The 24,048-nt window shown below is 42.5% G+C and overlaps 1 protein-coding gene across 1 annotated transcript in view; it reads right to left on the bottom strand.

Moving 5' to 3' along the window:
- The window catches only part of LOC129862670 (potassium voltage-gated channel subfamily KQT member 1-like), a 270,131-nt gene that overhangs the window by 241,011 nt on the left and 5,072 nt on the right, over positions 1-24,048 (bottom strand). Inside the window, exons 2-6 of the mRNA XM_055934553.1 lie at positions 7,361-7,451; positions 4,102-4,228; positions 3,782-3,860; positions 3,508-3,604; positions 835-975 (exon numbers count right to left, since the gene is read on the bottom strand). Coding sequence (XP_055790528.1) covers positions 835-975; positions 3,508-3,604; positions 3,782-3,860; positions 4,102-4,228; positions 7,361-7,451 — 535 coding nt within the window. The remainder of the gene's footprint in view (positions 1-834; positions 976-3,507; positions 3,605-3,781; positions 3,861-4,101; positions 4,229-7,360; positions 7,452-24,048) is intronic.

The raw sequence follows: 24,048 nt of genomic DNA, 5'->3' as shown, positions 1-24,048 counted from the left end.
TGGGCAAACAGTTCTATTTTTGTTTCATCAGACCAGATGACATTTTTCCAAAAAGTACAACCTTTGTCCCCATGTGCAGTTGCAAACCGTAGTTTGGCTTTTTTTATGGCGGTTTTGGAGCAGTGGCTTCTTCCTTGCTGAGCGGCCTTTCAGGTTATATCGATATAGGACTCATTTTACTGTGAATATACATACTTTTGGACCTGCTTCCTCCAGCATCTTCACAAGGTCCTTTGCTGTTGTTCTGGGATAGATTTTCACATCAAAGTACGGTCGTGGTACCTTCAAGCGTTTGGAAATTGCTCCCAAGGATGAACTAGACTTGTGGAGGTCTACAATGTTTTTTCTGAGGTCTTGGCTGATTTCTTTTGATTTTCCCATGATGTCAAGCAAAGAGGCACTGAGTTTGAAGGTAAGCCTTGAAATACATCCACAGGTACAATTGACGCAAATGATGGCAATTAGCCTGTCAGAAACTTCTAAAGCCATGGCATAATTTTCTGTAATTTTCCAAGCTGTTTAAAGGCACAGTCAACTTAGTGTATGTAAACTTCTGACAAACTGGAATTGTGATACAGTGAATAAGTTTAATAATCTGTCTGTAAACCATTGTTGGAAAAATGACTTGTGTCTTGCCAAAACTATAGTTTGTTAACAAGAAATTTATGGAGTGGTTGAAAACCAAGTTTTAATGACTCCAACCTAAGTGTATGTAAACTTCCGACTTCAACTGTATGCTCAAATGTATACACAACACATTTCACTAAAAGTGGCCTTGAATTTCTTTTTAAGTGTCTGCTATATGGCATATGCTATGCTATTCCTATGCCTTACCACGCCCCACCACAGGGCATCAGCATAGCTGGAGAAGCCAGTCTTGCCCTCCTCGTCCACAGCATCCTTCTCCGCCAGGTACACAAAGTAGGAGGAGAAGATCAGCCCCAGGAAGCCGATGTACAGCGTGGTGATCAGCTCCTACAACAGAGGAAATACACACTGAGTGTAGTATGTCAGTTGTAATGTGAAGATAATGTGTTGATGTTAAATGCATTTCTTGACATTATTTGCACATTTTGCATAGCAGGTATGAATCGGACTAAAATGAAATGCATCCGGAACATATATCATTACAACACATCGTTTTGATCAAGGCTACAGCATGCAATGATTTAACATAGAAAAAGGAGGCATATACAGTGGATTCGGAAAGTATTCAGACCCCTTGACTTTTCCCACATTTTGTTACGTTACAGCCTTATTCTAAAATGGATTAAATAAAAAATGTTCCTCATCAATCTATACACAATACCCCATAATGACAAAGTGTAAACAGGTTTTTAGACATTTCTGCTAATTATTTAAAAACAAAAAACAGAAATACCTTATTTACATAAGTATTCAGACCGTTTGCTATGAGACTCAATATTGAGCTCAGGTGCATCCTGTTTCCATTAATCATCCTTGAGATGTTTCTACAACTTGATAGGAGTCCACCTGTGGTAAATGCAATTGATTGGACATGATTTGGAATGGAACACACCTGTCTATATACAGTCCCACAGTTGACAGTGCATGTCAGAGCAAAAACCAAGCCATGAGGTTGAAGGAAATGTCCGTAGAGCTCCGAGACAGGATTGTGTAGTGGCACAGATCTGGGGAAGGGTACCAAAACATTTCTGCAGCATTGAAGGTTCCCAAGAACACAGTGGCCTCCATCAATCTTAAATGGAAGAAATTTGGAATCACCAAGATCCTAGAGCTGGCTGCCCAGCCAAACTGAGCAAATGGGGGAGTAGGGCCTTAGTCAGGGAGGTGACCAAGAACCCGATGGTCACTCTGACAGAGCTCCAGAGTTCCTCTGTGGCGATGGGAGAACCTTCCAGAAGGAAGCACTCCACCAATCAAGCATTTATGGTAGAGTGACCAATCAAGTCTTTATGGTAGAGTGGCAAGACAGAAGCCACTCCTCAGTAAAAGCCACATGACAGCCCACTTGGAGTTTGCCAAAAGGCACCTGAAGGACTCTCAGACCATGAGAAACAAGATGCTCTAGTCTGATGAAACCAAGATTGAACTCTTTGGCCTGAATGCCAAGCATCACGTCTGGAGGAAACCTGGCACCATCCCTATGGTGAAGCATGGTGTGGGGATGTTTTTCAGGGACTGGGAGACTAGTCAGGATCGAGGGAAAGATGAATGGAGAAAACTAGAGAGAGATCCTTGATGAAAACCTGCTCCAGATCGCTCAGGACCTCAGACTGGGGTGAAGGTTCACCTTCCAACAGGACAACGATCCAAAGCACACAACCAAGACAACGCAAGAGTGGCTTTGGGACAAGTCTCTGAATGTCCTTGAGTGGCCCAGTCTGAGCCCGGACTTGAACCAGATTGAACACTTCTGGAGAGACCTGAAAATAGCTGTGCAGCGACGCTCCCCATCCAACCTGACAGAGCTTGAGAGGATCTGCAGAGAAGAATGGGAGAAACTCCCCAAATACAGGTGTGCCAAGATTGTAACGTCATACCCAAGAAGACTCGAGGCTGTTATCTCTGCCAAAGGTGCTTCAACAAAGTACTGAGTAAAGGTTCTGAATACTTATGTATATGTGATATATTTCTTATTTTATACATTTGCAAAAATAAACAATTGAATCAATTTTAGAATAAGGCTGTATTGTAACAAAATGTGGAAAAGGGTCAAGGGGTCTGAATACTTTCCAATGCACTATATTTCTCTATCATTTCACACAGAGAGAAGACGTCAGCTCCCTTTGACTATTGATGTAACTCTAACACTAACCCTAAAAGATGACCGCTAGACCCATTGCACATCACAGAGAAATAACCCACATCTTCCAGTTCAAGATAATAATAATAATAATAATAATAATAATAATAATAATAATAATAAAGAAAAGTGTAAAGAAGAGCTGTTGAGCCTGACTCTCTACCTCTCTCTCCTTATAAAGCCTTGCGGGTCTCAGTGAGAGTATCAGAGGAATCTGTGATTGCGCACCGGGCTCTGTGGTAATCACTGGTGGTAATGTAGCATGAAAAACATGGATAGATGTCTGCCCATAACCAGACAGGCTAGGCAGGAGGCAGGAGGAAGGGCAACTCAAACAGAACAAGTGCACTAATCCTCTGGAAGAAATGGCAGCAATGTGCACCCATCATCTGACCACAGGGTGTGTCCTTATTTGGTTAAGAAATGTCCAACACTAGTTGTTTTTCATTTTCAAAGCCATGACTAACCTCGTCTTAAGGCATCTCATTTACCTTGCATTTTCATTTTCATCAGTTTGATTGACTCAGAATTTATAAGAAGCCTACTCAAGGGAAAAAAAATAGATCAAGTAAGATCAAGTAGGATCAAGGTAGATCAAGTCACTCTACTTAAAACAGCATTATGCTCCAGACGACCTTGCGATATTTAACTTCATGTGAGCACATACTGCACATAATTACGAGATGAAATGACCCCAAGGGATGTAAAGGGATCTCCACCTGTCGATGGAGGAAGACTACAGATCCCAGAAGCCTCCATGTTCCTCCTTGACGATCCACGTGCAGCATGCGTAGAATCTGGAGGAAGCGAATCCCCCTGTAACCACAGAGACAAAAGGCAACCGATGTCAATCAAACCTTAGCCTCTACCAATAAGAGAACCTCCTATACCTCTACTCGCTTCCGCCCGTTTTACTAAGCAACACCAACACAGTTACAGTTCAGCACAAGAAATTACACTTTTATTACACTGTTATTTGTAACATACAGTTACCTGATAGCAGATGTGGCAAACACCTGGCCATTGGAACCTACACTCAGCACTATGACTGAGGCAATAACCACTATCAGATCTGTGTGGGGGGGGGGGGGCAAAGGAAACAGACACCATCTGTAATGCATTCTGTGCACCTCAACACATTAACATTTAGCTCATAATCTTGAAATGTTTAAATTGCCATTGAAAAACACAAGTAGTAACAGTAGAAATAGTACTAGAAGAAGAGGGGTAAAACCATGTAACAACAGTGTCTGTCTGATTGCATGTGGCACAGTTGTGTGCGATTTAATAAAGTAGAAGCCAGGTAGAAGCACCAATGATAGATATGGGTTTCCTGATAAAGCGGAGTCGTCCCTTGATCCCCACATATTTGCTCCTGCAGCCGGCGGACCAGAGCCGCACCACGTACTCTGTCCCAAAGAACAGCACCAGGACAATCTCCTGTGGACCAGAACATAAGAAGTAATAGACAACAGTCAGGAAAACAGGGCTGGGGAAAAAAGGGGAAAGACACAAAGCATTCAAAACTAGTCCATTAAGACTACTGCATTTTACGACCGCAATTTACTACGACTTCTACACACTGTCTATTTACTATTTCATACTGCAGCATATGAGAGGGATATGTGTGTTTTTCTATGTCCAGTGCCAAGCAATGCATTGAGATCTCAGGCGTGATAAGAGCTTGGTGGGACAGGGTGTGCTGACAGAGAGAGACCGAGGTGGTCAGGTGGTGAGGGAGCCATTCACACAGGCCCACCCAGAAAAAGGTTTGATAGCATCTCTGATGACAGAACATATTGAGCCAGAGTCAAAGGCTCACTGATTTGAGCGTCATGGCTGTGACAGCGCCTCAGCAGGATGTGCAGGTAGGATAAATCCTAATGAGCTGGGTTGTGTTGGGAGCCCTTTACACATCTGTTGGGTGGTTAAAAGACAACGGTCAGAACCATTAGAGAACCTGATTGGAAGGAAAAAAGAACTCTGGGATGTGATTAAAACAAAACAGCCGGTGGTTCATCCAGCATTATTAAAGTAACCATTTATCCCCCAGCCCCACTAGAGAGAGGCTGCAGCAATCACTGCAGTGTAGTCCAAATTCCCCATTCAATATGAACCATTCATGGTCCTCCGGGAGAAAAACAACATTCGAGTATGTGTGCGTTTGTGCGAGCATCCATGCGTGTGCGCGAGCACGTATCTTAGAGGTTTGAATGTGTGTCATTTTGTGTAGGTGTGACACGTCTTGATAAGTCCTAATGAACCAATATCTTTTTCATTAGCACCATGTCTCCATAATATTGTGCCACCTAACGCTCAGCAATAGCCGTCCCAGTGTGGGTGGCCGTCCAATTGCTTGCTTAAACTGGCTTCCCTACCAGTCCCCCCTTACGAAACCTAATTCCAAGGCCCTGCTGCAACAACAGAGCTCCATAGTCACGAAAACAATCCCCTGACTGTCACTCACCCTATAGACATTTGCACGTACTACAACTGCAGTGACGGCGCCCTTCCTTTCCTCATAAATTATACTGTGCAGTGGATTGGATTGATGTTACAGGGACAAATAGCAATGTTGTGTAGATTTAGCATACAGTGCATTCTCCCTTTGGGAGAAATGCTCACTAACAAAGATGCTAGAAATACGCTTTTTGTGCGTATGGAACATTTCTGGGATCTTTTATTTCAGCTCATGAAACATAGAACCAACACTTTACATGTTGCGTTTTATATTTTTGTTCAGTATATTTGTGGGCATTTGTGTCTAAAGGTGTCAGTGTCCTTCCAGCCAAGGCTATTTTCCCCACACCTGTTCAGACTGCTCCCCAGTGGCCAGCATCTCTAGGAGATAAGTCTATTTGTTTGTCACCTTGGCTTGTTGTGAGATTTTAAAGAAACCTAAGCAAGACACGTGACATACAGTATGTCCAAGTCAGAGTGGAACAGGAACGTGAAACATAGATGAATGACCAGATTGGGTCAGTGCAGGCTGAGAATAAAAGACAGGTGTTTAACTGGTTTTGGTTCTTCTCAGTCAAATAATTGAATTACTACATAAAAACAAACTGGTGAATTTGGAGAATCAAATAAGATTACAAGAAATCCCCAAAATTCTAAAATGGGTCGACCAGATTTCAGTGTGATGGAACGGTAACTAGATGTTTACAGAAAACAGCTGATGGTTTCATTTAATAGTGTTCCCTAATCTCCTAAAACTAGGATGGAGCTGATCCAGAGGTTTTAAATGTGATCAGATGGATTGAAGCTGGATTGGGCTGTGAAACTCTTTAATGGGGCTCTGTGTTAAAACGGTGGAATGATGGTAGAGGCCAGTTTCTGATCAGATGTTTGATGGTGCCACTGTGCCGCACAGCTGTGACATCAGTGGACCTGGAGTAGACTGGAGAACAGGAGAGGAAAGGAAAGCGAGACTAGAGCGTGTGACACGTGATGGATGTCGGTGCGCCCTGCTGAACCTGGCTAGCTTTACTTTGGCAGTCGCCTTGAAAGCCAAATATCCTCGAGGACTAATGTCCTCTCTGCCATCCAAAACAAGCACGCTCTGATTGGTGAATATCAGCTAACCCTGAACTCGCATAGCCACTCCACAACAAATACGCACCATGATGACACAAACACACAACATATGGCATACACAAACACAATGACATCATACACACACACATGCAGGTGCACATAAAATGGGGTTACACAGTTGAGTGTCAAATGTCATCCTTAGGACATTGCCGCCTGTTTTCTTTTCTAATACGGTCTCTTGTAGGTTTCGTAACGCTCATGTCTTGAGTTACAAATGTCCTTTTTAACCACGTGTTGTTACTCAAACTCTAAGTCTAACTACTGCTTTAGCTCAAAATGTTCCAGCTAGGTCTTCTGTCCTACCCACTGGGCTTTGCACTCACTTTTTCTTAGTTCTAATCAAGCTGCTGAGAATAGAGTTTTTCTTCCAGGGTGTAAATTAATGAATAACTCAGCAGCCAGTGAATCCTCTAAAGGGCAATGATGGTCAAAAGTTTAGAGAACACTCCTGTCCTCTGGTTGCCCCCCCACACTGGGGAGGTGTGTGTGTGTGTGTGTGTGTGTGTGTGTGTGTGTGTGTGTGTGTGTGTGTGTGTGTGTGTGTGTGTGTGTGTGTGTGTGTGTGTGTGTGTGTGTGTGTGTGTGTGTGTGTGTGTGTGTGTGTGTGTGTGATGCAAATTCCTTATCCTGACCCATATCAGTATTTGTCTACTTATGAGAGTAGGACTGATAGTACTGAGAGTGGCCGATAGAATCTACATGAACCAAATCCCCCCCAGCAATAAGTCCTGAAGCATGCCGACAACTAATAAACATAGTTTCATGTGCCTTTATATATCCTTTCCATTTCATTTGAGGTTCACTACTGTTATCATACGGTTGAACACTGAGCTTGAAATCAGATGAATTTAAGATGGCGGTTAGTCTGCTTCCCACCCAAGATGTCCTACTCCCATCATGTGGATGTGGATGGTATTGCAATACAACAACAACAACAAAAAACTAAGAGAGGAATTACATCACAAATCCACTCACCATCCAGAAGAGAGTACCGCTGGCGAAATCGGCATAGTGCTCTATGGTGGACAGGACACTGAAGACGAGGCACACTAGGACCATGAGGAATCTGTGGAGGAAAGAAACAAACAGCACTCTTACTATCTATCACATGATGTACTGTATCTAGAGCCCTGTGGTTTTCCTGACAACTGATCATGTACATAGTAGCTGTGCATAAAGCCACACACAATGTTATGTAAGGTGTCTGGCTGGTCCTTCAACACAACAATTCCACAGCCACGAGTTTGGAAGTCTGAGTCTGGAATGATTGAAATAAACCAAGCGAAACTAGTCCTAAATAATGATATTACTCTGCAACATTTTAGTCTATCTATGGAGGGCCTTAGCCTACAAAAGTGGCAATATGTATCTTTTTGGGCGACTCAAATTCACATAGAAATGTGGGTTATAGTTATATCATTCTACCTGAAAGCAGGTCAAAGAAGTGGTTGATACGTTCTATGTGCACTATTTCTATGCTTCCTGTTCTTAAGTTTTGTTTTGAAGTGCTTTGTAACACCAAAATGTGTGGCAACTGAGCTGCCATCAACTTGGAGACAAAACCTTAACTTTGCTGGAGTATTGAAACACATCATCCTGAAATGTTTTGAACATAACATGGTGTGTTGAAACACCACTTAAATCAAGTGTTGTGCAACACCTTGGCGGAAGCTGGGAGCACTACTGGATAGGCTTGAAAACACTATGTTGCTGTTTTGAATCTTATCTAGTGCAGAATTAGATACCTTCTTTGTTAGTTTCTTTTCCTCTCTATAAAGCTTCTAACCACTATTATAATGTTTTGAATCCTGTCTAGTGCAGAATCAGATCACTTTGTCGGAAGTGTATTAACGTTTAACATTGTTTTACGTATTTGATCAATTGACCTTTTTATACTGTTTTGGCAGGCATTATCAAGCAGAGTGTTCAACCCATCAGCAATAACTGGCGGTTAAACAGCAAGAATTGAGGATTCTGCACTTCTGTGTCTTACATTGTGGGAATGGGTGCTGTCCTCATTGAACGTCATTTTGCTTGATGATTTTGATATCTGTTCATCCCGATCTACTCCACCTCATGGTACAACAAGCATTATATTTATAGAGAAAAATACATTTCTTTCTTCAGTAGATACAACATTGTGTGAAAGAATCACGTGACAAGATAAGAAATGCAAAGTGATTTAAACCAAAGACTTCTCCCTCTGGTTATCCTCATGAAAGATAATTACATTTCGAGAAACATATTAAGTGGTATTTATTCTTACATTATTTTGGTTAAATGAAAATAAGAAATAATTGAAATGACTTGCATACATTTAAAAAAAAAAATAGTTTGGGGGGTATTTTGACACTTTATTGAGAGTTGTGAAATGACAGAGGGGATACAGATAGGTAGGAGAAACAGATTGAAGGGTTGAAGCGGGGAGTTGAACCCCAGTCTTCGGTGGGGAGAGGGGTGATGTGTCTAAGCCGGGTGAGTTAGCGCTAGAGCACGGGCTCTGCACGACTTGCATTTATTTTTATTAAGTATATGTTGGTTATGGGTGCGCTGGTTTCCATGCACGCCAGAGCGTCGGACGGGGCTTGGCCTTTACCGCCCTTGGAAAATCCCTTTGAGCCGGGGGAGGGGGCTTCACCCTACTGGCGTGTAGGGGCGGGTGGGGGCGAGCACACCCACTGACCATAACACCCACTGACCATAACACCCACTGACCATAACACCCACTGACCATAACACCCACTGACCATAACACCCACTGATGGGAGTTGTTTTAATAAAAAAATATAGAATAATAATAATACAAATAAGTATTTGTTATTGTTTTTTTTTGTCCATGTCAATTCACCCCAGAATCATTTCTTACAATGTGGCTGTGTGGTTGAGTGGGTGAAATTCCACCGAAATGTACCATTTTACTGCCCCTCCTGTTTCTAATCTGTCTAAATAAACCATTGAAAAATAAAGCTGAAAGTCCACAAAAAAATATTCTCTATAGGCCCTTATCATAAATCAATATTTAGGCTATAAACGATTTGCATTTCTAAACCGTTGATTGTATGAGAAACATTGGTTTTGTGTTTTATGCTGCCTTTCACATGTACTGAAACCCCAAAAAGTGTTTTCATAACACTCTTAAAAACACCAATATTCAGAATGAAGAACCACGTTGGGTTTTTCAGAGTACTTTATTTACATTTCAATACACATTCTGTGTATTCAAACACTTACATTGGGTTTACATTCAAACACTCTCCAAACATCAGATCTAAGTTTAGGTGCACAACTTTTCATGGTTTTATTACACAGTCATGGTTCTTTGAGACGTCCTGCTTGTATAGTGTACAGTAATACCCTCTCAGAGATGGTGCTAAATAGGGGACACCTAGTACTGACTGTACTGTAAGCAGTAGGTGTTGAAACCCTGTCCAGTGTCGCTGACCGTGGGAGGGGTGAAGTGAGATTTGTGTTCTGTGAGAAACATGCACACCACGGTTTCCAGGAGGATTCTCCTCACACTCTGTGACACATGGGCCAGATGGGGGAATGATTTCCCTCCACCTGGATTAAGGGCTGTCACACACATAAACACACACGTGTGATGATAATGTTCCATGTGCTTCGTGTGAGTGTGAGTGAGAGAGAGAATATGACTGTAGTTACATCACATCCCAGATGTAGATTGTACTCACTTGGCATACGGGACTTACGTGAGTTGACTACTAGACTGAGAAAGACATATTAAAGCCCAAAACCTCCTCAAAGAACAATAACACACTCTATAGGACTCAGCTGATCCAGCTACAACAGGCCTGTCTGAGAGATGGTAAGGGATAGCAAGACAAACAATAACACACTCTATAGGACTCAGCTGATCCAGCTACAACAGGCCTGTCAGAGATGGTAAGGGATAGCAAGACAAACAATAACACACTCTATAGGACTCAGCTGATCCAGCTACAACAGGCCTGTCTGAGAGATGGTAAGGGATAGCAAGACAAACAATAACACACTCTATAGGACTCAGCTGATCCAGCTACAACAGGCCTGTCTGAGAGATGGTAAGGGATAGCAAGACAAACAATAACACACTCTATAGGACTCAGCTGATCCAGCTACAACAGGCCTGTCTGAGAGATGGTAAGGGATAGCAAGACAAACAATAACACACTCTATAGGACTCAGCTGATCCAGCTACAACAGGCCTGTCTGAGAGATGGTAAGGGATAGCAAGACAAACAATAACACACTCTATAGGACTCAGCTGATCCAGCTACAACAGGCCTGTCTGAGAGATGGTAAGGGATAGCAAGACAAACCCAAACAATAACAGACAGTGATTGAGTTAGTTTCCATTCAAAAGCAAACGGACATCTAAAATTAGCCCAAACATCTATTGTACAGCTGCCTTTAAGAGTTTACTGAAAGGAAAATTGGGAACACTTATTTCACCGCAAATCATTCAACGCTAGAGGGGCTAAAACAGGAGCAGACAGAGAGGTAACATCAGTAGGACAGTAGGAAGCCCCCCTCCCTGGGCTGAAGGCAGGATTCGTGGGGTGAAATGGTGGGAGAGGGTCTGGATTAGTACCACTGTACTCTACTGCAGTCCCATTCAGACTCACGAATCTCAATTTAACACAATCAGCCTGTAAACCCAGAGAACTGTCACTACGGTTTGCCTGTTGTCTTGACACATGCCTGACTACCACTCTCTCGTTGGACTCTAAAGCCACAGCTGTCTCAAGACATTTAACCCACTGAAATGCACAAAATCTATGGTCTACAACAGGTCAAATCCATATGACAAAGAACTGGAGAAGGTTTTTCTACAGGTTAGTTGTAGTATGAAAACAAATTGGAACAAGATCACACGTCCTCAGCATTATAAGGTTCTATCTGTAAAAAGATGCTTCTGAGATAAATGGCTTTAAAGTTCTAAACCCTAATAGGGTTGAATGGTGAGAGCAATTTTAATCTTGTATTCTTTTTAACTTAACATGAATTGGGGTATTTTAGAATACTACGGTGTATAGGTAGAGAACATGAACAGAACAAGGTCATGTCAAAAACTAAATTGTGGACAAAAATGCAGACAGAACCTTATAATTCCAAGCTCTCGGTCAGAGAGCGAGAGAGAAGGACTGATAAATGCTCATTTGTATAAAGGCAATGCTGAATTCCCTGCTGAATTGTAGCTATTGTAAATCCTCGATGAACTGAACAGATGTCCATACAAAACATGGAAGTAGCATTCCAGTACTTAGGTTATGAGGGATATCATCAAACATGTAGGGCTCCAACATTTAGGCCTACTCATGTTGGGATTAACAAACACACATATGGGACGAATCATGAAAAGAGAATGAAGTATTTCTGTAATCTGAAAATCCCTGTCCTCAGTAGGAGTATATTGTGAACAAAATCATTGTAGTGGTTTCATCTGCCGACGTATTTTGATTAAATTTGAGCATTTTCTAACATCAGGAGAAGAAGTGAAGAAATTGGAGGGGGCAGTTCAACTCAAATTACATGTAATACCTTAATCCTTTCTCTTGTCATAATAAGGGAGTTTCTTAACTGGATTTTTAGTAATGAAAATATGATGACATTGTTGGCTAGGTTATAAGCAAGTGTCCAATTCCCCGGAGAAAAGTATGTTACGTAGCAGTGTGAAATACCGCCTCTATTTTTGCTTGTTTCCTCACTCTGATTTCCCCCAAAAATAGTTGCACTGTAGAATACTGTGTGGCATTTCCCGTTGTGTAGTTATACCTGCAAGAGTATCAATACAACACAAATAAAGACATCATCTGACAGGCCAGTCAAAGCTAGCCTAGGTGCTAGTCTGTTTTTGCTCTCTTGCCAACTCCTTATGGAATTGTCATGCCAAACATTGTAATTTGGCTTGACAATGACATTGAAGTAGGCAAAGGGACAAACAGAGCTGGGACCAGGCTAAGTTAAAGCTTTTGGAAGAACAAAATGAAGGTAGCTAGTAAAGTTATAATTTGAGAGGACTGAAGCACACGGAAGACAGAACGACCAATCCCTGACCCCAGCAATATCAATAACACTTATCCACTGGAGCCAAATATGTATTTCCAAACCTCTGAGTGGTGTCTGGTAACAGCATAAATGTAGAGTATGATATATGAAGTACTACACAGAGTAAAACCAGACTTCAAGCTCTGCGTGTATCTAGAGTTCATACACTCTAAAATTACTCATGCCTAGTACAAAAACAGAAGATCCTAAGACGGAGCAAAAACAGAGGACAAATCCTCTTGAACAGGGTCCCATGCCAAACTTTTTTCTTTCTTTTTTTAATCGCAATTACATAAGACAAACTGCAGAGTCCTATTTTAATCAAACTCCAATTGAATAAAGCATCTTTGAGTTCCAAAAAAGCAGTATAAACTACCATGTGTTAGTATTTGTTTTTCATGTGTTACATTTTTTTAAATGCACACACTGTAGCCTTTCGTGATTGTTGTATAACGAAAAGTGCATTCTAAGTGTACTAATATGAGTAGCAGCTAGCAAAAAGAAGGTACTCTGTAATCCTCCTACAGTAATATGCTAAAGGACCTAAAGCCTCTCTGTGTGCATCCTGAAGCCTCTGGAGGTGTTAACGTCAGGACAAACCAGGTCACAATCATTAGAGAACCTGATTGGAAGAACAAAACCCCTGGGATCTGCTGGTGGTTGATCCAGAATTATTACAGTAACTGCATATCCCCATGCCCCACTAGAGAGAGCAGTCAGCAGTCACTGCAGTGTAGTCCAAATTCCTCCTTCAATATGAACCATTTATGGTCCTCCGGGAGAAAAACAAAAAATTTGTGTGTGTGTGTGTGTGTGTGTGTGTGTGTGTGTGTGTGTGTGTGTGTGTGTGTGTGTGTGTGTGTGTGTGTGTGTGTGTGTGTGTGTGTGTGTGTGTTCTTGTTGACAAGTGTCAGACGCGGAGACCCCAGCGTAATTTCACACTGGTCCTACAGCCGAGCTGAATGAAAACGCTAGGTGGTCTGTCATAATCAGTGTTTCAGTCAGTCGAGCCATTTGGCCAAAGCTTATCACTGTCCATCTAGGGAAATCCACCAATGGCCATCTCCCTGGGAAATGAAAACGATTTCCAAATGAGGATTTCTGAATCAAAGACTCAAATTATGAATCAGCTCCTGTAACGGCAAATATACTGCGATATAAGATAACGCAAGACCCGTTCAAAACGTCCGTGTCCTCATGGAACCTCATGTGTCCTCAGTTGCTTTAGAGCCCTGGTGCTAACACATCACAACGTGTATAGACCAACTGTAAGAAAAAGTAACAGTTTATAATGTGAAAGTTCCAAATCGACCAAAGACCATGACCAAGTCAAGGGTAAAACCTGATGGTAGTAACCAATAGCCTCCAATGGAGAGCATCATGAGTGGAGATTCTGTGAGCACCCCTGACTGTGGCTGTCCTCTCTCATCACCAGGCAATTCAGCACAAGATTACTTATTCATGTTTACTGTTTCCAAGTAGAACTATCTGATGGAAACATTTGCACTATTTTCTAACGCCACTTCAATTGACTAGACAGCTCAAGATCACAGAGATCTTTCCAGATGTGACCATACAGTATAATTTCAAAATAACCTAGTTGGCATGGTACTTGATTCAAAATTAGTTTGGGTATACTATTGTAAAGATAGTGATTGAAACATGTTTGAAAGGCTCCTCAATAAAGTCTACCTGTAATTTACGAGCAATGTTATTACTCAACTGCAACAACGTTCTCCTGAATATGTGGGTGTGTTTGGCTTACCAGACCTCAGATTCAAACCTGCAAGATGACTATGAAATAGACATGCCTCTTCTGATCATAACATCTGACCAGGCTGACGTGCTGAGAGGCAAGAGGACCTCGCCCTACGTTGGATTTAGGCTGGATTAAACTTACAATACAGTATATATAAACTCAGCAAAAAAAGAAACGTCCCTTTTTCAGGACCCTGTCTTTCAAAGATAATTCGTAAAAATCCAAATAACTTCACAGATCTTCATTGTAAAGGGTTTAAACACTGTTTCCCATGCTTGTTCAATGAACCATAAACAATTAATGAACATGCACCTGTGGAACGGTCGTTAAGGCACTAACATCTTACAGACGGTAGGCAATTAAGGCCACAGTTATGAAAACTTTGGACACTAAAGATGACTTTCTACTGACTCTGAAAAACACCAAAAGAAAGATGCCCAAGGTCCCTGCTCATCTGAGTGAACGTGCCTTAGGCATGCTGCAAGGAGGCATGAGGACTGCAGATGTGGCCACGGCAATAAATTGCAATGTCCATATTGTGAGACGCCTAAGACAGCGCTACAGGGAGACAGGACGGACAGCTGATCATCCTCGCAGTGGCAGACCACTTGTAACAACACCTGCACAGGATCAGTACATCCGAACATCACACCTGCGGGACAGGAACAGGATGGCAACAACAACTGCCCGAGTTACACCAGGAATGCACAATCCCTCCATCAGTGGTCAGTCAGTCCAGCCACTCTCGGCCTATTGCAGACAGAGGGCTTGTAGGCCTGTTGTAAGGCAGGGCCTCACCAGACATCACCGGCAAGAACGTGGCCTATGGGCACAAACCCACCGTCGCTGGACCAGACAGGACAGGCAAAAAGTGCTCTTCACTATCGAGCCGCAGTTGTCTCACCAGGGGTGATGGTCGGATTCGTGTTTATCGTCGAAGGAATGAGCATTACACCGAGGCCTGTATTCTGGAGCAGGATCGATTTGGAGGTGGAGGGTCCGTCATGGTCTGGGGCGGTGTGTCACAGCATCATCGGACTGAGCTTGTTGTCATTGCAGGCAATCTCAACGCTGTGCGTTACAGGGAAGACATCCTCCTCCCTCATGTGGTACCCTTCCTACAGGCTCATCCTGACATGACCCTCCAGCATGACAATGCCACCAGCCATACTGTTCGTTCTGTGCGTGATTTCCTGCAAGACAGGAATGTCAGTGTTCTGCCATGGCCAGCGAAGAGCCCGGGTCTCAATCCCATTGAGCACGTCTGGGACCTTTTGGATCGGAGGGTGGGGGCTAAGGCCATTCCCCCCAGAAATGTCCGGAAACTTGCAGGTGCCTTGGTGGAAGAGTGGGGTAACATCTCACAGCAAGAACTGGCAAATCTGGTGCAGTCCATGGAGAGGATATTCACTGCAGTACTTAATGCAGCTGGTGGCTACACCAGATACTGACAGTTACTTTTGAGTTTGCCCCCCCCCCCCCCCCCCCCTTTGTTCAGGGACACATTATTCCATTTATGTTAGTCACATGTCTGTGGAACTTGTTCAGTTTATGGTCTCAGTTGTTGAATCTTGTTCTGTTAATACAAATATTGACACATGTTAAGTTTGCTGAAAACAAATGCAGTTGACAGTGAGAGGACGTTTCTTTTTTTGCTGAGTTTAAGTACAGTATATACAGTAAGTGTTGTAAATTGGGGTTGGGGGAAAAATTGATTTCTCCTGAACTTTCAGCACACATGTCTAACAACATATGTCAGGTACTGTTGAAGTCAGAAGTTTACATCCACTTAGGTTGGAGTCATTAAAACTCATTTTTCAACCACCCCACAAATTTCTTGTAAACAAACTATAGTTTTGGCAAGTCGACTAGGACATCTACTTTGTGCACGACACAAGTAATTTCTACAACAATTGTTTACAAAGAGATTATTTCACTCAAGAATGTGAAATGTCAGAATAATAGTAGAGAGAATTATTTATTTCAGCTTTTATTTGTTGTTTCATCAGACCAGAGGACATTTCTCACTCTCAAAAAAAAGTATGATCTTTGTCCCCATGTGCAGTTGCAAACCGTAGTCTCTTTTTTATGGCGGTTTTGGAGCAGTGGCTTCTTCCTTGCTGAGCGGCCTTTCAGCTTATGTCGATATAGGACTCGTTTTACTGTGGATATAGATACTTTTGTACCTGTTTCATCCAGCATCTTCAAGAGGTCCTTTGCTGTTGTTCTGGGATTGATTTGTGCTTCTTGCACCAAAGTACGTTCATCTCTAGGAGACAGAACGCGTCTCCTTCCTGAGCGGTATGACGGCTGCGTGGTCCCATGGTGTTTATACTTGCATGCTATTGTTTATACAGATGAACGTTTTGTTTTTCAACTCTTAATGATCGGCTATGAAAAGCCAACTGAAAATTATTCATGATTATTATTTGACCATGCTTGTCACTTATGAACATTTTTGAACATCTTGGCATAGTTCTGTTATAATCTCCACCCGGCACAGCCAGAAGAGGACTGGCCACCCCTCATAGCCTGGTTCCTCTCTAGGTTTCTTCCTAGGTTTTGGCCTTTCTAGGGAGTTTTTCCTAGCCACCGTGCTTCTACACCTGTATCACTAGCTGTTTGGGGTTTTAGGCTGGGTTTCTGTACAGCACTTCGAGATATTAGCTGATGTACGAAGGGCTATATAAAATAAACTTGATTGATTGATTGATGAACGTGCTACCTTCAGGCGTTTGGAAATTGCTCCCAAGGACGAACCAGTACAATTTTTTCTCTGAAGTCTTGGCTGATTTCTTTTGATTTTCCCATGATGTAAAGCAAAGAGGCACTGAGTTTGATGGTAGGCCTTGAAATACATCCACAGGTACACCTCCAATTGACTCAAGTGATGGCAATTCGCCTATCAGAAGCTTCTAAAGCAATGACATCATTTTTGGAATTTTCCAAGCTGTTTAAAGGCATAGTCAACTTAGTGTATGTAAACTTCTGACCAACTGGAATTGTGATACAGTGAATTATAAGTGAAATAATCTGTCTGTAAACAACTGTTGGAAAAATTACTTGTGTAATTCACAAAGTAGATGTCCTAACCGACTTGCCAAAACTATAGTTTGTTTAACAAGAAATGTGTGGTGGTTGAAAAACGAGTTTTAATGACTCTATCCTAAGTGCATGTAAACTTCAGACTTCAACTGTATATACTACTCACACACTTTGTTTGTATTGCATATTTAAATAATATTTACCTGAATTCCTTACCACGCCACAAAATGTGTCACTCATTAAACATAGTGAAAAAGATGCAGCAAAAGGAGAACCCTGCAGTAGTGATCATTTGGATTAATATTCTATTACATGTTCATTGTATTTCTAAAAATTGTACACTAAATTAACAAAATAGTAAAAACATGATTTTTTACCTGATTTTCAAAACCTTGACATTTAATTTAGAGAAATAGCATCTCTATTTTTCTCTGTAAAATGTTTAATGTTGATTATATGAATTTGAAACTTATTGACAGATTTAATTACTTATGCATCTAATTTATTGTTGTTTGATGTTTAAATGATCACTTTACCTATCTTCATTTGGCAAAATATTAGGCGTTTTGGTGTCAAGTGTCAATCATAGAGATAAATAGAGGACTCTTGAAGGAAATCATTTGTTTTGGTACAGACATTGCCATTGAGGGCTTCCAACATTTAAAAGTAGTCAACTGGGTGGGGATTCCTATGGGTTGGGAGTGATCAGCCAATGATCAGAGAACATTGTCTTCTTCAAATTGGGTGGCCTATGGTTTGTAAACCAAAGACTACGGTAATATCCAAGAGCCAAGACCAACATTTACACCAAGACATTGGTCCCAAGATCCAGATCCAGACCCAGATCCAGATCCAGACCCAGACAAGTTAAAGACTGAATTTATGCGGTCTTGAGTGGTCTCAAGATCAAGACCACTAGATCAAGAGTCCATGGGTCATTCCTTCCTTCAAATTGTAATAAACGCAAGTAAAGTAAACTTGAGTACAATACAGTACAGTAGAGCACAGTACAGTCAAGTACAATAGACTTCAGTAGCATAAAGTAGACTACAATGTACAGTAGTAGAATACAGTAGAGTACAATAGAGTATTTTATTATTTGTCCTGTTACACACAAGTGTAATGGAAATGTGTTTATTGCATATCCTAACTCCCCTTGAGACACACGCAGGGAGTGGGGTCACAGCCAGGGTCACCATATCCTAACTCCACTTGAGACACACGCAGGGAGTGGGGTCACAGCCAGGGTCACCATATCCTAACTCCACTTGAGACACACGCAGGGAGTGGGGTCACAGCCAGGGTCACCATATCCTAACTCCACTTGAGACACACGCAGGGAGTGGGGTCACAGCCAGGGTCACCATATCCTAACTCCACTTGAGACACACGCAGGGAGTGGGGTCACAGCCAGGGTCACCATTGTACATCACACCTTGGTCAAGGGCACAGCAACAGATTTTTCACCTTCTCGGCTTCAGTATTCAAACCAGCGACAGTTACTGGTACAACTTCAAGGCTTCCTGCCGCCCCTACTGTAGAGAACAGTACAGTACAGTAGAGCCCATAGACATCTATGTTTTCGCCAAATAGATGTCAATGTTTGGACTATGCTATGCTACTTTAAATGGGAGATAGCCTCAATGGCACTGCCCTTGCTATCACAGACTCCATAATGGCATAGATACAAAGACCTCTATTTATATTTTTTTATGGTGTAAAATGTTTCGGTTGTGACCATTTCGGTTTGGACAATTTTTACTTATTTTGGACTTTAAAGAATCCCCATAGCTAACATATTGCTGGCAATATTTCATTGGGACATAAATTATCTTCATCCCAGTAAACACATTTTAGTCCCAAAAACATGCTTTACATATTTCTTGATATATTAGACCTTCGGTAGTGAAACTTCTAAAAATACATTCAGATTTACCAACTTGCTCACAAAATGTTCTCCTAAATGTTTGCAGACAGACTACTCCACCATGTGGCCATGCTGGAGGAGGGTGCAATCTCTTCACCTGGTGATATTTGTAGGTGTGTGGCTTAAGGAACGTTCATTCTACACTGTTATAGTGTGTGTTTCAAATCAAATCAAAATTAAATCAAATGTTATGTCACATGCGCCAAATACAACAGGTTACAATGAAATGCTTACTTACAAGGCCTTAACCAACAACGCAGTTTTAAGAAAATATTTACTAAATAAATTAAAGTAAAAAATAAAATAACCATAACGAGGCTATATACGGGTGGTACCGGTACCGAGTCAATGTGCGGGGGTACAGGTTAGTCGAGGTAACTTGTACATGTAGGTAGGGGTAAACTGACTATGCATAGATAATAAACAACGAGTAGCAGCAGTGTAAAAACAAAGGGGTGGGTTTCAATGTAAATAGTCCAGGTGGCCATTTGATTAAGTGTTCAGCAGGCTTGGAGGTAGATGCTGTTAAGGAGCCTTTTGGACATATACTTGGTGCTCCGGTTCCGCTTGCAGTGCGGTAGCAGAGAGAATAGTCTATGACTTGGGTGACTGGAGTCTTTGGCAATTTTATGGGCCATACACCGCCTAGTATATAGGTCCTGGATGGCAGGAAGCTTGGACCCAGTGATGTACTGGGCCGTACGCACTACCCTCTGTAGCGCTTTGCGGTCAGATGCCGAGCAGTTGCCATACCAGGCGGTGATGCAACCAGTTAGGACGCTCTCGATGGTGCAGCTGTATAACTTTGAGGATCTGGGGACCCATGCCAAATATTTTCAGTCTCCTTAGGGGGAAGAGGCGTTATCGTACCCTCTTCACGACTGTCTTGGTGTGTTTGGACCATGATAGTTTGCTGGTGATGTGGACACCAAGGAACTTGAAACTCTCGACCCGCTCCACTACAGCCCTATCGATGTGAATGGGGGCATATTCGATCCGCTCCTTTGTCTTGCTCACATTGAGGGAGAGGCTGTTGTCCTGGCACCACACTGCCAGGTCTCTGACCTCCTCCCTATAGGCTCTCATCATTGTCGAGGATCAGGCCAAACACTGTTGTGTCGTCAGCAAACTTAATGATGGTGTTGGAATCGTGCTTGGCCACGCAGTCGTGGGTGAACAGGGAGTACAGGAGGGGACTAAGCACGCACCCCTGAGGGGCCTCAGTGTTGAGGATCAGCATGGCAGATGTATTTTTACCTACCCTTACCACCTGGGGGTGGCCCATCAGGAAGTCCAGGATCCAGTTGCAGGGGGAAGTATTTAGTCACACGGCCCTTAGCTTAGTGATGAGCTTTGTGGACACTATGGTGTTGAATGCTGAACTGTAGTCAATGAAAAGCATTTTCACATAGGTGTTCTTTTTGTCCAGGTAGGAAAGGGCAGTGTGGAGTGTGATTGAGGTTGCATCATCTGTGGATCTGTTGGGACGGTATGTAAATTGGAGTGGGTCTAGGGTTTTTGGGATTATGGTGCTGATGTGAGCCATGAACAGCCTTTCAAAGTGCTATGGGCGGTAGTCATTTAGGTTGGTTACCTTTGCTTTCTTGGGCCCAGGGACTATGGTGGTCTGCTTGAAACATGTTGGTATTACAGACTCGGTCAGGGAGAGGTTAAAAATGTCAGTGAAGACACTTGCCAGTTGGTCTGAGTACATGTCCTGGTAATCCATCTGGCTCCGCGGCCTTGTGAATGTTGACCTGGATAAAGGTCTTGCTCACAACGGCTACGGAGAGAGTGATCACACAGTCATCCGGAACAGCTGGTGCTCTCATGCATGCTTCAGTGTTGCTTGCCTCGAAGCAAGCATAAAAAGGCATTTAGCCTGTCACAGGGCAGCTCGCGACTAGGTTTCCCTTTGCAGTCCGTAAGTGACATTAAAAGTGGAGACAGCATTTTTTTGAGAAAGATGTTTAAAAATAAACAAAACTACTAATAAGATCAGTATCTTTCAATGTAATAATAGAACAACTCAAGATGTTCTATTGAAATAATCGTGTTTAAAAAATTGCTTTATTTTCAAACATGAGGTTTAGGATAGCCACCTCAATGGGAATAGGTTTATAGGGCCTCCTGCGTGGCGCAGCGGTCTAAAGCACTGCATCACAGTGTTGCGGCGTCACTACAGGCTGGGGTTCGATGTCACAACCATCCATGACCGGGAGTCCCATATGGCGGCATACAATGTTTGGGGATGGTTTGGCCGGGGGGGCTTTACTTGGCTCATCATGCTCTAGCGACTCCTTGTGGTGGACCCGGGCGACTGCAGGCCGACTTCAGTCATCAGATGAACAGTGTTTCATCCGACACATTGGCTTCCGGGTTAAGCAAGCGGGTGTTAAGAAGCGCGGCTTGGCGGATCATGTTTCAGAGTACGCATGACTCGACCTTCACCTCTCCAGGGCCTGTTGGGGAGTTGCAGCGCTGAGACAAGATCGTAATCATGAAATTGGGGAGAAAAGGGGGTTAAAAAAATTAACTACAAAAAAACAGTTGTAATAACAATGACTTTGTAGTACTATATTAATTAAACAATTTCAAAGTTTTTCATGAATCAAAAAGGGGCTTGTGTGGTGGGTGTGGCAGGGGGTGTGGTTAGACGGTTACCATTGCTAATGCGGTGTTATTTTGCTCAAACATAGCTAAATTCATTGTTTTGGGCATTTTTTATTCTCCCCGACTGTCCAGTTTTTATTTTGGTGATTGTTAGTTCTCAAATATTATATTCAAAAAATATATATAGGTTCATTATCTTTTCTACATAGTTTAGATGTGGTTTTAGTAATTTAAGTTAACACTGAAAGTGTTTTTCCATCTCGAAAATGTATATATGTTTTTATTATTTTAGGCGGCCTGCCCAATGAGTTTAATGGCATAAAAAGCACTGAATATGTTTGTTATTGCCTTGGATTTAATCAAAACACATCATGATGTAAAAAAATGTCCTAAATTTGGAGAATTAACTGTTTTTTGGGGAAAGTAATTTACATCACTTCTGTTGAATCACCCATACAGTAGATAGCATCCACAGCAACAGAAAAATCATCCTGGTTTACCCATCTTGTGCATCATATATAGAAATTGAAATAAATCTACTTATAGCTGAAGATGATGGAAAGATCATCAAAGATAAACAGCATCATCGTTCACAGCCAGTCAACCTCATACAACCTCATGCAGGTCAAAAACTATCATCTGCTGTGTGTGCTTGTATCAGTTGTGTATGGTAGATTATTCTCTGAATATGCACTTCCTTCAGAAATAAAATCAGTTAGGGACTAGTCAGTCCAGTGCCATTGATGATCTGAAGAGAGTGAGAAGCTTGGCAAGCCATGGATCAAAGGAGCGTGCGGTTTTAGGGGCCGAGTGAGGCTGTGGTAACACATGCCTTATCTCCTGTGTAAGATAATGTCATATGAAAAGACTGAGATCTACTGGATCCTTATTCACCAGAGAGACATATTCATCAGAGATCCGAAGTGTCTGGTCTGTTCTATGTTGAGCCTGCAGTGCCTGCTGACTGCACTGCACGACATTGCATAAGACTCTTTATTGACACCTGTCCCAGTACGCTGTGGGTAACCAGAGGGATTTCTTCCCTACTGGACTATATGTATATATGTGTGTGTCTGAGAGAGAGACAGAGAGTGTGTAGAGTATGCATGGCTTTGTGCCCGTCATTATGTGCGGACCTGTGAGTCTACGTCCGTGTGGCCGTATGTGGCCCAGGGACAGACGTAATTGCCGTGAGTTGAGTCTGTTTCTCCTCCATTTCTGGCTGAGGCATTGAAATACGTAGTCCCCAGCGGGACACTGTCCCTGGCCTGGCTCTGGCTTTGACCTCAACCAGATAAGAGGAGTGACGGATAGGGCTGGAAACGCTGGCAGCCGGGCACACAACCACTCAACCCTCTCTGCCTATCTATCTGTGTCATCGTAATGAAGAGCAGGCCACTTAGCCCGTCATGGCTGCTGCACACAGCCCTTGATGTAGCCTTCCTGTCTCTCCGGTCTCTCCTGGATGGCCTGATATAGAGGAGCAGAGTGGAGCAGAGCGGAGAGGAGGCCCAGCAGAATCATTAATACCCATTGACAAGTAAGAGTTACTTAAAGGAGCGTCAGCGAGGATGAATCAGAAGGGTTTAATTTTGTACGAGTCCAGGGGTTCTCAGGTTCTCTCTGTGGGAGTGGGGAACATTATAGCCTCAATTACTGCTGGTGAAGATTATCATCAGAGAGGCCAGGCCACACACACAACAACAAACAGAGAGGGGAGGAAAACAAGAGCTGGACGACTCAACGCCGTTTCCATTCACATGGTCATGCCGAGTCACTTATTGAGTCAACCGTTCATTCCCCATCCTCATACCATTAAATATCCTGGGATTATGGAATGAAACATTCATCATAGATTTCTATAGCTACAGTACATGTTTTATACATGGTTGCAACCGCTTTACCTCAAATTCAACATCCATCGTTTAAAGGGGCAATGTACAGTTGCTATATCCATATTTGGACTTATATATGAATGATATACACTACCGGTCAAAAGTTTTAAAACACCTACTCATTCAAGAGTTTCGTTATTTTTCCTATTTTCTACTTTGTAGAATAATAGCGAAGCCATCAACACTATGAAATAACACATATGGAATCACGTAGTAACCAAAAAAAGGGTTAAACAAATCAAAATATATTTTATATTTGAAATTCTTCAAATAGTCACCCTTTCCCTGCCTGACCACTCTGCCTACCCTGAGCCGGCCTGCCGTCCGGTACCGTTGTCCCACCTCTAGTTTACTGACCCCTGCCTGCCTTGACCTG

The sequence above is a fragment of the Salvelinus fontinalis genome, chromosome 9 (genome assembly GCF_029448725.1).
Source record: "Salvelinus fontinalis isolate EN_2023a chromosome 9, ASM2944872v1, whole genome shotgun sequence".
Classification (NCBI taxonomy): domain Eukaryota; kingdom Metazoa; phylum Chordata; class Actinopteri; order Salmoniformes; family Salmonidae; genus Salvelinus; species Salvelinus fontinalis.
Note: the sequence above shows the minus strand (reverse complement) of the source record. Positions and strands in the feature narration are given on the sequence as shown.